Raw genomic sequence first — 15934 nt, forward strand, 5'->3', positions numbered from 1 at the left:
ATAAGTTTATTTATCGTCTGCCGTCTCCAATGCGTCGCAATAAGTCTCGGTGTTTAGCAATGGACGTAAGCAAACCGCAGTGTGGTTAAATCCGAGGACCGCTTTGTCGTGTCGGATATTGACAATCAGAATATACCAACGAGAAGAGCCGTAGTAACGATGATTCAACCGCAAGAAGAAGGCGAGTCTAATCAAAATCATCACACAAATAATGGCGAGAATAAGCGTGGTGTTTGGGGGATTGAACAATGCCCCACTGTAAGCACAACCCTCCATCGTCTCCCGTCAGACTCGTATGCCGCTCCATGTTTTTTTTTTAGCTTTCGGTGTAGGCTTGAACATTTTAAACCTGTAGACAATGTCTTTTGCGTTTTCAATTAGTCGTGGGAGTTCTGAATATGTTGAGAACCTGTTGAAGACGAGATGAAGTCCTACCGTGGTATGTAGGTACGTTATGGGAGATTTACCATCCGGGATGTTCGCACCTGCCGTCAGCAGCAAAAGACACGAAACAGGGTTAGGGTTTAGGTTTAGGGCTTGGCAAGTATCTACAGGTGTCTTCTAATTTACTAGCTAATGTTACACTGCACGGGAAAATGCATGCCTTTCGACCATCGATACCATGGGATAGTACTTTTTCTCGACGTCGAGGTTGCTAGAATCCAGCGCGTGGTAGTGCCTGTCGGGCATGAACATGGACTACCTCCGTCGATTCCAGCTGAGCTCTGGGATTCCGAATGGAGCAGTGCGTGGGTTTGGTCACTATTACAATCTTCCCGGTGCAAGGTGATATGGAAGAGAACCTGGCTCCATCCTGTAGGCTCCCCAGTCCATGTCACTCGAATTCCGCCATGCGGTATCGCAGTTTCCTGAAACATGCGATGCATCTACCGGAGCTTCTCATGCATGCATAGGCAGATCAAACAGCCGGTGAAGTGCATGACACTCGTGAGATACAAGGTCAATGACAAGTCCATAGAGTTCCCCAGTCACATGGTCGCAAACGAAGTGGTCATGGCGAATGAAACTGGGGACGAAGTGCTGGACACTTGCAGTCATAGTAAGCACCCTGCAGATCCAGCCACTGTTCATACACATAGAGCGTTACATCCTCCACATAGTAGACCATACCGGTGGCATCGTGGTCGGTGTTCACGAAGAGGACATTGACCTGATCCGTATGTGGGGATAGCGCGAAAGCGGCTCTCGATGTGCGATCAACCACCTGAGCAAAGGAACGGTCTGGAATGGCAACAGGAACGCCTCCTGGAATCCAGCGAATGGTATGATGTTTCCGTAACACGGCCCAGAGCAGTCGTGGTAAGAGGGTGGGCACAAAGCGAAGATAATGACAGATCAAGGATAATTCCTGCCACCCGGTCAGTACACTGGTGATGTCCTTCGCGGAGTGAGTCGGGCCCAACAAACCATATCAACGGGGTTCTCTTCAGGCCTATAAAACAAGAACCCCTTCAGAGCTGCTGCGCGGTTCGATGCAATACCACCCAGTCTACTGGAGACACGTCTATCAATGCGGGAGAATATTGCAGCAGGCCCAGACGCTTTAGTATAAGCTCCAGCCGCTCCGAAATGGCCGTCTCCCAGATCGATGCCAGTCGTCACACTTCCACCACGGCATCCAATATACGCTGTCAATCTCAGTTGATCTTGTCGTCGACAAAGTTATACCCGTGAACAAAGATCTTCCTTACGGCATGTGGAATGCGGGGACGTACACCTTAGAAGAAAAGACGCCCAGAGAAGGAGATTACCTCAGACCACCTTGACCTGATCATCTAGAAGGTGCAAGTCTAACATCACCTGTAACCACGAACGAAACTCCAACAATTCGATGCTCTTGCCACACAATCTGGATTGGGCGCGGGTCCGATGATGATGGACACTCCATCCATGAGAGGCTCTAGAGAGTTTTCCGAACCATTCTGAGGGTAATGGTTGCCATCATTCAGCGGTGGGCGTGCACAATGCCTCGGCCGATAGCCTTCTAGCTCATGGTATTCTACTTTGACTTATACATTATAGACCATCTCCGGGTCTTATAACGGTTTTATGTTCCACTTTGTCTATGGTCTAATAAAGAGGGTTGCTAACTGTGAGACAAAATAACCGCCTCGGACAGACTTCAAATGAGAAGCACCATGATGACCTCCCTTGATAACCGTAATCTCTTCCTTTGATACAGGAATATACCTATGTAGCTTCTATTTGCACGACCAGCAATCAAGTGATGAGGTTTGATTCGTGCAAGACTTCTGGTAAACGGCCTTCTGAGGATACGGACACAGTACCTCGTCTCTTGACGAGTTGTTCGCTGAGCGAACCGTGACTGGACTTGCACCAGGAGCTGTTCCGTTCTCTACCCATAACTGTAACTGGTTGAAGAGGTGGTAAGGTTGACCTCCCGAGCCCCCGAAGCAGTGTTCGAGCCCCGGGACACGATAATAGCGATAAAATCCGTGACATTGTCAAAAATACTTGACACCTCGTGGTAGTGGCCGAGTGTACCTCCGGGCGGGATAGATGCATCAGCCTTTTTTTTTAAGAACTAGTTAACCAAAAATTCCATGAAAGTGGCTGGGTGACGACCTACAAGCCCGTGGAAAGTCATCAATTTCCCCCCTCTCTCTTGGAATCCAGAAATCCGAGGCTCAGTAGCCGCCACTGGTGCGACGGCCTTTTTCAAGGTCAGATACATTTGGTCAAAATTGTGCATGTGTCAAGATCGGGAGATCTGCCGAAGGATCTTTCAAGATCCAATATCGCCACCATTCTTCTAAGGTAGCTCGTGCGTCCGGGACACATATTCCATTCTGGGTACAATTTGATCCTGCAAGTGCCGACAAATCCGTTCCAATCTCCACCCCGTACCACATGAAGTCTCCATTAGAATACTTTGGCCCTGTCCAGAGCGCCTGTGCAATATTGACAGCGGCGGTAGTTATTGATATCTCTTCTCCATTTTCTGCGCAAATGAAGCGTTTTCCAATATGATCGTCAGGTTTGAATGTCTGGCTGCACTTCTCAGGGTCTGAAATAAGCCCATCTCCTACCTCGTCAAGCAAATCACATTCTGTAATTGCAAGAGACGTGAGTTCCGTCAGTTCACACACTTGAGGATATTGTTCTGTAAGCTGCATGTAAAAAGCCGGCCAAACAGAGTAAGACATCCGCCGCAGACCGGTTTATTCTCATAGCACTAATTCTTGTCAGTGTTCTAGTCTGACGCGCGTATTCCAGCCAGGGCTCACCTTAACCTTCCGCTGCTTACACTGGAAGCAGCCTGTTCGAGATTTTGTATGTGGCACTCGCCTGGTCATTGGGCGTTGTGGATATGAATTTGAAGTTAACAACCTATTATGTGCCATTATAATACGTAGCTAATCTGGTCTTTAGAAAAGAGACTAGATCTCTGATTTAAGCCTGTAGTTACCGCGACTGTCATAGATATATGGCTCTTTCTTAGGCTGATTGAGGCATGATGTTTAATCAAGCTCGGTACGAAACAAGTAACAGTCACTAATAATACGGCTATTCCGTATATGGAAATGGTCGCCAATAACCCCGCTTTTCTAAATTAGTACTAAATCATGTATGGACTTTATTCCTAGATAGAGGCACATAACAATACGTTACATTACGCGCCCCATTCGGATTCTCAGTGAGTGCTTGGCTTTAGAAGTTGGATTAACTAGGATGCTATACTAGATATAGAAGATGAGATGGGCCTCAGTAAACCAAGTTAGTCCAACGAGCGCAAGAGGAAGAAACTGATGGTGCATATTCTCACATAGTAGACGCTTATACGGATACCCCATGCTCTACACTCCTCATAGTCCTAAATCCGCTGCAGGCAGTCTCCTAGGATCGTATGCCACCGCCAATTGAGGGAATGGAACCACTCCGGCTTACGTGGGCAATTGGAATTACAATCCAATTGCCCAAGAGGTAGTGCCACATGATTTTGTGAGAAAACTGGGACATCATCACACCGAAGACTTACCAGTGAATTTGCCGGTCCCCCCGCTAACAATCTCCGCACTCGCACGGCCAAGAACAATGGCTTTTTCTGGTGTGGATGCTGGAGCTGCCGAAAACTGAAATGTACTATCGTCTGGTGTTGAGACCAGCAGCCTAATTGGACCTTGAAGCCATGGTGACGGAACAGGCAAAATCGCGGTGTCCGGAACTACAACGCCTGGTTTCCCCGATGCCTCCGCCGTAAAACGAATGTGGACTCGCGCCTCTCCATCCGTGGACTCCAAAAGAACGATTCCTAGGTCAATATGTTGTAGCTGGGTCAGAAACACTGAAATGCCGGCCTCCTCGCCCTCATGAACGGGCCGGAAGGAGATATCCACGGAATATATAAACAGTGTGCTAGACATCATTCGAGAAATGAAAGCCTGGCTGTCATTACCGGCGACAAAACTGGAGTCACCTGTGAGATTGGCGCGTGACGGGTAAATTCTCAAAGTATCAGCATACCCCGGGGGTGAGATGGTGAATAGCGGTGCGTTCTGTGGCCGCCAAGTGATCAAGCTCTTGGGTAGACTGGAACGTGGGGCAAAATGGAATTCGTCCCCATCATCCACAAAGGGCCCAGTCCCAGTTACATCTCTCTCTACTGACGGCAAAGGGCCGTGCATAAAGCCACTCACAGGCTCCAGCTTTGGCAGTCACCTTTGTTCCATGTGCCTGAGAAAAGTACCGTCTCCCTGCCCATAGGATATAGCTGCCACATGGGCCCTGATCTAGTCGATAAAGCGACATCCCACCAGTTTCGATGCCTATACTGGAAAAGATCTGCATGGCCAACTGTCTGGAAATACGAGGCGGTATCATTATTCGTTAGATATGTTGCCATTTCTAGGTGTATCCGCTCTCGTCTGGGCGCACCTGGTATTTTTCATAGGTCTCTTCGCCCCTGGCAGTAACGGACTGTCCGTCCAGAGGACCCCACGAAGCTTGAGCCAGAATGGTCAGACTGATATAGTCAAGTGGGATGCCGATTCCCTGATGATCAACGGAGAAAGGCTCATGATCTTCTCTGGCGAATTTCACCCATTCCGCCTCCCAGTTCCCGGACTATGGCTAGATATCTTGCAGAAAATAAAGGCTATCGGCTTCACTACTTCCTTTTATGTCGACTGGGCCTTAGTGGAGGGTACTCCTGGGCAATTTAGGACGCAAGGTGTTTTTGACCTGGAAGCTTTTTTTAATGCTGCCATTGAGACTGGACTCTATTTAATCGCGAGGCCTGGGCCATACATCAATGCGGAGGTATCTGGCGGTGGATTTCCTGGCTGGCTTCAGCGTCTAAATGGAACCCTAAGGACCTCCGCTCCAGATTTTCTCAATGTTACAGAAAATTATGTCTTGGGCATATCTGAAATTTTGAGAAAGCATCAAATCACTGAGGGTGGCCCAATCATTCTTCTCCAACCTGAGAACGAATATACGCACTGTGCTGACTATTCAATCACGTGTTTGAGTAAACAATATATGCAGCATGTCGAAGACCAGTACCGCCAAGGGGCCTTTGTTGTCCCTTTTATAAGCAATGACGCATCTTCCGTTGGAGAATTTGCTCCGGGTACTGGAACTGTCTCTGTTGAAATCTACGGTTTTGACCATTATCCATTCGGATACGGGCCCATCTGTAAGGAGACCTCTCCACCCACGCTCGGAATTGCTAAATAATACTCCCACAAGGCAGTGACCCTTCGAACTGGAATCGTGGATCGGTGTCATTTCCGACATATAGTATAAACCAGACAACTCACAAGGTGCAGAGCCCTTCATTATCTCTAGCAATTTCTAAATTTCAGGGTGGTGGCTCCGACCCATGGTATTTATATACACTCGCCCTTTATTTCCTGTGGAAGCTGATTATTCTTAGGGGCGGCGTCGGAGTCCAAGAATACGCAGCTCTTATCAATGAACAATTTGAGCGTGTTTTCTACAAGGCTCTTTACTCGGTTGGCATCAAATCGCTCAATATCTAGATGGTGCGTACTTGCTACGGGACCTTGGAAACCGTTATATAGCCGACAAGTAATCTAGACTTACGGCGGGACCAACTGGGGTAGCCTAGGACACCCCCTCGGCTATAGCTCATATGATCTGGGATCCGCTATCATGGAGGACCGGCGCGTGAGTCGGGAGAAGTACAGCGAACTCAAGCTCCAAGCTACATTCCTCGGAAGCTCCCCAGCCTACTTAACAGCCAGGCCCTAAACGGTTCATATGGCATCTTTTCAGACTCACAAAACATTGCCGTAACTCCGGTAATTTACAACTCTACTGGAACGGGTTTCTATGTAGTGCGGAAGAGCGATTACGCCTCTACGTCCTCTACCACATATCGCCTTAATGTGCCAACACAAGCCGGTAACTTGTCAATTCCTCAAATTCAAGGAATGCTTAGCTTAAATGGCCGAGACTCCAAGATCCACGTGACGAATTACGACCTGGGGGAACTTTCACTGGTCTACTCCACCGCAGAGGTCTTTACCTGGGCAAAGCAGGGAAGCAAGATTGTGCTTATACTATATGGAGGTATTGATGAGCTGCAATAATTTGCTCTGCCTGCAAATATTATGCGTGTATTCCCTACAGTAATCGAAGGGGGCAACGGCGGGGTCAAAATGGCAAGACTGGAATCAACTATTGTTGTCAACTGGTTTGTGAGTCAATTGCGTCGAATTGTCCGTTTTGGCGATCACTTAGATGTCCACCTTCTATGGAGAAACCAAGCATACAAATACTGGGTACTGAATACAAAAAAATCGACTGCTGGTGCCCCATTCACGAAAGGCTCGCCTGTCGTCATTAATGGGGGTTATCTCCTCCGCCAAGCGTCCATATCTAGCACAGATGTTAGTATAAGTGGTGATGTCAACACCACAACAACCATTGAAATCGTGGCGGGATTACTATCGGGGGCTTCCACTATAACCTTCAACGGTCAGAGGTTACATACCACCGTGCATGCAGATGGTCGTTTGTCAGCTACCGTTGAATATTCTCAGCCAAACATCAAACTACCAAACTTCAGCACTCTAGAGTGGAGGTATCTTGACACACTCCCCGAGACCGAGAACTACGATGACACGCGCTGGACAGAATGTACCCAACTTACAAACAATCCCCGGCAGCTGTCAACGCCATCCTCACTGTATGCAAGCGACTACAGATATCATGGCGGGTCTCTGATCTATGTAGTAAGATCGCGACTGATAATCTGCAATTGAGAGGATTCATATAGAAGTAGATAAGTCAACCGGGCAAACAATGTCATGAATATTTTCGAAACGCAGTTGTCAGAATTAAGATGAGTATCTATAGTACTTATCTGTCGTCATTCGATCAAGCGCCTTCGACGTGACAATCACCAAGCAAATCTCCGATGTCGCCACGGATACCCTGGTAATATCGAGTTAAATCATCATCGAATGAAGTTTTGCTTCACATTCTGACCAATCTAGATTACAGTTGCCATGCGAGGAACCACCACTGGCTTGATCTTTGATCTGCCCCAAGATATATCTAGATACATCAATATTGACGAGAAATGACAGTCACCGATATCTTGAACGACATTGACACGACATTGGCCACTCCCTCGTTGTCTGGAGTGGACTTCCTAGCCGACGTGCAGATTATAGAAGGTCTGACATCAACCTGGGGCGCTGTCCATGATAACGTGATTGCTGAGGTAGCTTCTTTTATTGAAAAATACCAAGGCGACACATTGGAGTATTCGCGAGCTCCTGTTGATGCACCTAAAATCAATTCAACCATTAATCCAAGATTTTTCAATCGAGACGGTCACCGATATAGTCAAAGTCTTGCTTGAAAGCCTTTAAATAGTTTTTAAAGGCTTCATTCTTATAAAAATAATAATAATTTAATAATAATTAAAGGCTTATCTAGTAGTTTTATTATTATTAAAAAACCTGTATTTTTAAAAAAATCTAATTTTTACTTTTCCTGGTTGAATATCCTCATATTAAGGATAAGAAATCGGTGTCAGATTTATATCCTTAATCCCAGGTTTTACTATCAATTGATATGTAATGCCCCAACCCCCAGTATCTGGAGGCCGGGACGGCCCGCGGAAATCAACCTCTATTTCTTTTAACTACGTTATGACATGCATGTCTTCTGCGGAAAGCGAAAATAATAATGCAACATTACAGTTCCCACTTACATAAAAATCTCCTAAAACGGACCTAAAAGGCGCCTCTGTTGGATCCGTCGCGGTAGACACGTAGAATCCCGAGGAACTAATAGTTGAAGTAGGACTATATACTACGGAGCACATATTATTCTGACTCGTAAAAAACCATTATTGGCTCAACCTAGCACAACCTTTGAATTATCGAGCAAGCGAGGGACCTAATAATCTAGCTTGCTTATGGTTTGTGTTAGGTCATTACGCGTGTCCCGGCGGTAGTATCAGAACGATTCTCCATCCAACAGGCTTTCCTTCTTTGAATAGCGCCAATCCTGTGCCATTTCAACAATTCAACAATTCAACACCGGGCCGGGTATATGTGACAAGGCAAAAGCGGCACAATCATCCTAGTATGGGGAACATTGCCGCACGTGGTGTATAAAACCAACAGCCTCTTTTTTTTGGCAACCAGTAACCTTGGGAATATAGCCAACAAATACATGAGCCCTTCAAACATAGCACGTAAAAATATCGAGACGAGCACGAGAATGTTATATAGACGACTGTTTCCACGGGGTTTTTACATACCGAACTCCGTAGAAGTCGCATAGAGATCGTCATCGAGAAGACGAATCAAAAACTCCACACCAAAAAAAAAAAGGCCGGTCGGAATTGATGAGCCACACGCGTCATCCTTTTCTTTTCTTTTTTCCTTTATGCGCATCTATCCGTTTGGACAAAGCTATATAGAACCGGCACGTTTTGAAATTTGGTTCAACATAGCCAGGCTGAGCACCGCATAGGGCGTATCGTAAGACTTTCCCTTTCCGACGTACCCGGAACTAGTTGTCTAACCCCCCCACCTCTAGAATCCTTATCCTACACATGGTGATATTTGTTTTTTGGTCGGAGTGTTGCATGTGATATCCTCGCGGAGTGCTCGGATGATTGGTGTATATTATTCCCTGATAGTCAAATGTTTGATCGACATTCGCGTCGTTTGACTGAGAAAGGATAACGCAGGAGTAAATAGTATTAATAAACATGAGGTAAAATACGCACGGACGAAATGCTATCTCCGCCCCGTTGGGTCTCGATACTCGGGGGTTTAATTAATAACAATTAAGTTGTTTCTAGAAAAATAAATTGTAATTAGCTTTTACCGTTGATGATCAGCTCGCAAACTCCTCCTACTTCGGTTTCACTTCTTCTCACCGACATTATTGTTGCTAGAAAACTATATAAAGGCATGCAATGCATATATTGCATGGGGTCGACTCCTTTCATAGTAAAAATCAGAATTAAGCAGTCACCGATACTCCGGCATCATCCTTGCGTGCTGACTGGCTGAAGACGAGACAACCGGGGCTCCGCAAGCGGTGAACGCTGAAAAGACAGAACTAAGACAGTACGGGGAATGGTCTGGTAATAAAACCAGTAATTTATTTTTCCTTTCAGCCCTACCAGCCAAGTCTGTACGTAAAAAAACATATTCGGTGCACGCACCAATGGGAGCCGCTGAAGGGGCTAGTTGTACTCGGATCCTTGTGGCTTGGTGGTAGATAACGCGCCTTGATTAGTGATGCCTGATTAGCAAGAAAAGACAAAAACACGATATACTGTTCTAACTTCTCTGCTTTTTTCCCAGTGCACACCCTTGGCAAATCAGGGGATTGGGGGAACGAGGTTGGGACTACTTCTAAGATGATGAGTAATTTGGAATCACTACTTAGTATTCATGGAAAAGGTAACCCTAAACTTAGTAAACTAAATATACCCAAGCCCGGTGGGCCCGTAGCGCCCATTTACCACTTATGTCTAGCCTTGTACAGTAATACGTAGTAATCCGTACTCTTCTTCTTACTCATAGACCGTATTTGCTTGGTTGTCCCGGGCCGCTCCACCATATGCTGGAGACGAGGGACAGTGCTAAAGTGTTGTGGGCTCGGGCGAATATTAAGGATCTGACTGCTTGGGAGCTTCATTCCGGTGCCAACATTATTACCAATCGCCAAAAGAGGTCTTAATTTGCTCAATTGCGTAATCCAATTTTGGGCAACACTTTGCGATCCGTTCTCTGCTAACTAGCAAGTAGAGTCATTTCAAGAGTGCTCAATCTAGACCGCAAGTAAGCGTAGAACCACTTCGTTTTTGTTAGCCTGCTCCTTTTCAATCCTCATGTAGACACAACCCTGTAACAAGGGAAAAAAGACCGGGGATAACCTATGGATTGGTGCTGTCGAGGTTGAAAGAGCTATAACAATAACATAATCACTATGCTTCTCCTGGCAATTCAGTTCATGCATTGCCCAATCAACGGCATTGGTGAGAGCCCACCTCTACACTGCTACGTAGTAGAGCTCGCAAACTACACCTGCGCTCAGAATCAGACTTTGGGACTAAATTAATGGCATCGTATTACTATATTACATCGTCTCTTAGAAGAAAAAAGGTAGACTCCTCGGGTAGCACGTTTCTATGTTCTTTTATTCTGTTTATGCAGTACTACCGTCTACCAGGACAAAATGAACTCAGGCGACCCGTATAAAGATAAACTATGTGTGTATGTGCACATGGAACATTGGGTCCAAAGTCTAAGGTCCTTAAACTTTTTGGAATTCTAGCGTGAACTGACCAAGATTTCAATGTTGGTGATCATCGCGGGTGATCACCTTTTTAGATCTACCTTGCTTTGACCCCTCCTCTCTCTCTTAAATATACTACGTACTAGACTACTAGTACTTCAAAAGGCTTCAATTTTTGCCGCCCATGCCGAGCAACAAGTGAGCCGCCAAGACGCTAGGCAAAACAAGCCCAGTTTGGAATGTCTCATCCACTGACGTCCGCTCCAAAGGATATCCATCCCACTTGATGTTAACAATTTAGTGGAGATTCTTCAGGAAGCTGTTCCTGGTTCAGTAACGAGCCCGAGCTGTTTCATGCAGAATGTAGATCGTGAATCTTTTTGGCCACCAGCTTAGTTCAAAGTTGACATACACACACTGATCAGACTACGCAGTACAGGACAATTTTTGAGAGGTTGACGGAAGGATTCAGATAATCTGATGGAGAAACGGCGCCATACCTTGGGGACGTCAAACCATGTACAGAGTCACTCTACATAGTCATACTCGGCAGTCGTGGAGAACTAAAACAGGTACTATTCCCTACCTGTACAGTAGTACAGGCAGCAAAACAAGAAGATAAATCATTGCGGCCGTGAGAATATAGTACGTAGCTACAAAGTCCAGAACAAAAAAGGAAATTATCGAACGAGGCGATCATAATCGACCCGGAGATGGCAACGGCCGATGCCGTTGTTGGTGACTAACTAGGTAGCTTGTCTAGCAGTCGGCGTTTGACCACCCGAGCCGCCGACTTTTTTTGTTGAATATTCCCTCATTCAAAAAGTGTCTAGGGTTAATTCAGCAACTTCGAACGGTTGATGGCGATATAGTGGAGCAACGAAGCTTACATGTATATGCTGGGTGTCTATTAACGGCTGTATAACTATACGAAATATACGAAGGGGAAGACAAGCCCGTGGAGAAATTAACGTTTGAAGGAAGTTATATCTCGATATATTATACATATGTATAATGGTGGACGGAGAACTCCGTGACGAATTAGAACGGTCAATTGCACCAGCACAACTGGCCATTAATCTCCGAATAAGCTTTCGATCTGTTGCCGCCTCTACATGATGCACGAGTCAGTCCCATCAAAAATTTTATTGTTACATCCGGGTTCCCAATATTCACCAGTATGAGATGTATCAATTGAACATTTCTTCACTCCCATGGAGTTTTCATGGACCGTTGGTTGCACATGTGGGAACCGAGTTCCGGAGTTTGCTGACATGCTGGTCTGCGCCTCCATACCACGTACCACATGTGCCGAACTATGCCAGCAGTCGTTTTCCGGGGGTCTGAAAACGTGCTTTATTCACTTTTAGTGCATGGTTGCTATAGGGCGTGCATACTACATATAGTCATATATGGATTGGTCATGGTGACCCTAATTGGACGGCTAATAAGCTTGTTCTCTAGAGTTCCAGGCCGTCTCAAATAATAAGAATAACAGTGATAATCGTGGATCTAGTAGACGGCGTCGGGATGCATCACTCGTACGCCTAGCCTGTTTCAGCGGATCCTTCAATGATGCAGGTGGGTTCCTGTAACAGTGTACTTAGTACTACCGAGTAAATACCTACTCTTATACTACAACTCAATTTCGGTGATGACTAAGGAGAAATGACAAAATCCAGTGCAAATTCAGTAATAATTGATTCCGCCGCGGCTGAATTGCCGGCCAAGAACGCCCGCTTGCTTGCTCATTGAGCAGGATGCGCTAACACCAAGAGGAATCTTGATGAGTGTCTCTCTGTCAGCAGTCAATCTGCCCGTCGAGTCTTGAACGGCTTGTCGTACCGCCGTGCCAAGGTTACCATACCGTACATTCCGATACGTACAGTGTATTGTGTATGGTACCCGTGGCCCCATTATCGGGGCCCACTGCACCTCGGACTGGCCACTGGCAGCGCCGCTGGGCCAGTGTTATGCCCCCACTGATACGGGCACGCGCCAATCACCCGGCAGCGATCACGAACTGCAGGCTGTAGGCTGCAGTAGAGCCAGACTAGAAACACTTGGAACCTCTTTTCTTCCTCTTCCCATTCCCCAAAACGACGGATGGGGCCTCCGTCGGCGACATTTTTACGAAGCGTTACCAGCAAGTGGACTAGGCTGTGATCGGCATGCAGCCATGCCCATTCGTGTGCTTCATCATCTTTGGCCAGTCCGAGTGCCCCGGCCGAAAATAGTACGATTTCGTGGCGCGCCCGCAGCAACCCTGAAGAAGACGCAGCTCGCTGCCAAAACGTGTGCGTGCACTGGCCTTGATATCAGTTGACGACCCCGGTCAGGGCTGAGCTGAGCTGGATGCCTGCCTGTATATATATATATCGTCCCCCAGGCCTGGCCCCGGATGTCTTGCACATCATCTTCTTTACTCCATCCACCTTTCAGCCTTTTGAGTTGTGATTGAACCAGTTTTGAACGGTTACTACGTATACCCTCTTCCCGCCACCATGCATCACCGGGGGAATTCATACGGCTATCCGTATCCCGTCACGACCACGACGACCACCACCACCAATACTCCCTCCAAGTATCAGTCGTCCAGCCACATGCACGGCACCAGCAGTGCTTTCAGTGCCAATGCAAACCCCAACGAGGACTGGACCAAGATTTCCGACTTGGCCGAGCGACGCCGCATCCAGAATCGCATCGCCCAGCGCAATTACCGTATGGCCGCTACCCTTTGATTCTTCTCTTCTCAAGACTAATTTTCTTTCCATAGGCAAGAAGCTAAAGCGTCGTCTGGAAGACCTGGAACGCCGAGCAGCCTCGTCCTCTGCGTCGCCCGAACAGTCGCATGCAGAGCCCGAGCAGCCCAAGCCGGCTAGCAAGTCGCAGTCAGCTCGCTCGTCCACTAGCTCAGCCCGCTCCAAGCAGTCGTCCAAGGCGAATAACCACTGGAGTGCGCCCGAAAACGAGATGGGCATGCAGCCCGGCGCTGCCTACGGTGGCATGCAGGAAGACCGAAGCATGTTTGGCCAGCAGTCGACTCGGCAACTATCGACGTCGCCGCCGCCTTTCTTTTACCCCTCGTACCCATCCTACTCGGATCCGTACGGTCAGTCCAACTACTCGTCGCAGCCGGCCCACCCGCACCATTCCTACCACACCATCCCGCAGGCTCAGTATGGGGATCTGGCATCCCTGCCCGCTCACCACATGGATCAGATGCCTCACACGCTGCCGTCGGGCACGTCGGCCAGCAAGCGGCTGGGTGGCTATCCGGACGACGAGGTGCTCAACCCATTGTGCATCAACTACGCCTCGATGGCAGGCATCGACATGTCGACCACCACGCCGCAGCAACAGCACCAGCAGCAGCAACAACATCATCATCACCAGCACCAGCACCAGCAGCACCATCGTCATCACTCACACTCACATCACTCTCATCTCCAGGTAAATTCACGCCCTTGGTCTTCCCTGTTGGTGTCTCTTCTAACGTAATTGTGGGCTCGAAAGCTGACCAACGACAGACCCCGCCACTTACCAATTCCTACACTTTCAACAACTCCGGGTCAACGTCTCCCGCCGGGTCTTTGAACGACCATTTTCCGTTGACACCGGAGCCGGCCCGACTGTCGCCGGAGCATATTGTATTTCTGTGAAGAGAGATATGTCTAGAAATTTCTTTCACTTCTTGATTGTTCATAGTTAAAACAGGATATATGCATGGAAGTGGCGTTTTACGTTTGATTACGATGATGACTCTATTTTGGTGCTGATTTGATTTCAATGTCCTTGGATAAAAGAATAGATTACATTTACATTTCAATAATGTCGGTCCTCATGACAAGAAGAATACTACGTACCCCAAAGTTATCGCCCTAGTAGCAGTGGTGGATCCAACCCGATAAACATGCGGGTAGGACATGGCCATACTACGGTACTATTATTCTAGAAGGATGGGCGAAGCACCTTGTGCAACCGGAGCATTGTGTTCTTGTCTTGATGAGGTAGTACGTTGCGACCTTGGCCTAGCCGCCCCACTCTTGTGCTTTTTGTGTTCCCAATTATGAATTCAGCAAAAAAGACACACCAGGCCTGAATTGGAGGTGCGGCTGATGCCGATAGTCGAATCAGCTGTGGCCCAGAAGTGGGGCCGTGGAAGTACGTACGTCTTGTACTTATTTAGGTAAAATACGGATACGAATTAGCCTTTCGTATTTTGTATCATTATTTTAGGGGAAGAGAGAGAGAGAGGTGGGGGGTTTTTTTTTCGTTCTGTTTTTTAGACTTTCGGGGCATTTTTAGAGTTGAAAGGGAAGGAAAGAACGTTATTACGTGTGCATCAAATGATCCAAAGTACTCCCGTAGTACCTCCGTACTAGTAGTGATTAAACACGAGGGAAACGGGTCGGAAATAATAGTAAACAGTACTAATACTAAATCCTGATGATGAATTTCTCGGCATCCTTCGGGCACATGCATATGTTGGGCGCCTGGCCCGGGAGTTGGAAAATAATCATCAAATGCCGTGCGACGCCCTGCTGAAGTTTATTTTCTATTACCGTGGACTATCTTGCAGTCTTGCTTCGTATTAATTAATATTATCATTATTTATCTACGACATCTGGATTATTGCTGGTTGTTGCTATTGTTGAGTACTTCCGAACAGGGTCAGCGGTCAATCAATCTTAACTAACAAAGCGGCAAGCCAACAAGTAGCAAATCGCAGCAAATAGCCAACCAACATGAGAGATTTATCTATTAATAACTTACAAAACACCGTATGATTAGACTTGGTACTTCGGATGCTAGATCTGGTAAACGGTGGAACAAGTGGAACACAAAAAAAAGAAGACCACAACTTTTGGCGTCTCCAGTTTGACTTCGCTTAACCAACAACAGTTATTCGTCCATCTTTCAGTCTCGGCGTATGGAGGCGTGGCGCGAATTTGGGTTAAGGAGTCTATCGTCCATATTTATTTCCTCTGTGCCATGATTGGCTGTTTCGGGTGTGCTAGGCTATGGGACTAGAGCTTTCCAGAGTCTAAACTGGTGGATTTAAGTTGACCGGGAAATAAAAGGCCCTCAATTTAGAGGCGGACTACTAGTACTACTTCCGCTACTACTACATCGTACTCGGGTAGGC

The 15934-nt window shown here is 47.0% G+C and overlaps 5 protein-coding genes across 5 annotated transcripts; 2 read left to right on the forward strand and 3 right to left on the reverse strand.

The window, feature by feature from the left end:
• Positions 1-1012: 1012 nt before the first annotated feature.
• TRUGW13939_03437 (uncharacterized protein) lies at positions 1013-1913 on the reverse strand (the record flags this gene model as incomplete). The annotated part of the gene is made up of 3 exons (XM_035486621.1): positions 1013-1369; positions 1429-1649; positions 1847-1913. 3 exons carry the CDS (start codon positions 1911-1913, stop codon positions 1013-1015), a joined length of 645 nt encoding a protein of 214 aa, XP_035342514.1.
• Positions 1914-2720: 807 nt separating this feature from the next.
• TRUGW13939_03438 (uncharacterized protein) lies at positions 2721-3158 on the reverse strand (the record flags this gene model as incomplete). The annotated part of the gene is made up of 1 exon (XM_035486622.1): positions 2721-3158. One exon carries the CDS (start codon positions 3156-3158, stop codon positions 2721-2723), a length of 438 nt encoding a protein of 145 aa, XP_035342515.1.
• An 846-nt stretch (positions 3159-4004) lies between these two features.
• Positions 4005-4667, reverse strand: TRUGW13939_03439 (uncharacterized protein; the record flags this gene model as incomplete). The annotated part of the gene is made up of 1 exon (XM_035486623.1): positions 4005-4667. One exon carries the CDS (start codon positions 4665-4667, stop codon positions 4005-4007), a length of 663 nt encoding a protein of 220 aa, XP_035342516.1.
• Positions 4668-4875: 208 nt separating this feature from the next.
• TRUGW13939_03440 (uncharacterized protein) lies at positions 4876-7598 on the forward strand (the record flags this gene model as incomplete). The annotated part of the gene is made up of 8 exons (XM_035486624.1): positions 4876-5680; positions 5734-5869; positions 5921-5999; positions 6085-6174; positions 6228-6579; positions 6640-7198; positions 7395-7449; positions 7509-7598. The coding sequence occupies 8 exons, from the start codon at positions 4876-4878 to the stop codon at positions 7596-7598; spliced, it is 2166 nt and encodes a 721-aa protein (XP_035342517.1).
• Positions 7599-13289: 5691 nt separating this feature from the next.
• TRUGW13939_03441 (uncharacterized protein) lies at positions 13290-14447 on the forward strand (the record flags this gene model as incomplete). The annotated part of the gene is made up of 3 exons (XM_035486625.1): positions 13290-13506; positions 13562-14238; positions 14316-14447. The coding sequence occupies 3 exons, from the start codon at positions 13290-13292 to the stop codon at positions 14445-14447; spliced, it is 1026 nt and encodes a 341-aa protein (XP_035342518.1).
• Between the last annotated feature and the right edge of the window lie 1487 nt (positions 14448-15934).

Source organism: Talaromyces rugulosus, chromosome II, assembly GCF_013368755.1.
Source record: "Talaromyces rugulosus chromosome II, complete sequence".
NCBI classification, from domain to species: Eukaryota; Fungi; Ascomycota; class Eurotiomycetes; order Eurotiales; family Trichocomaceae; genus Talaromyces; species Talaromyces rugulosus.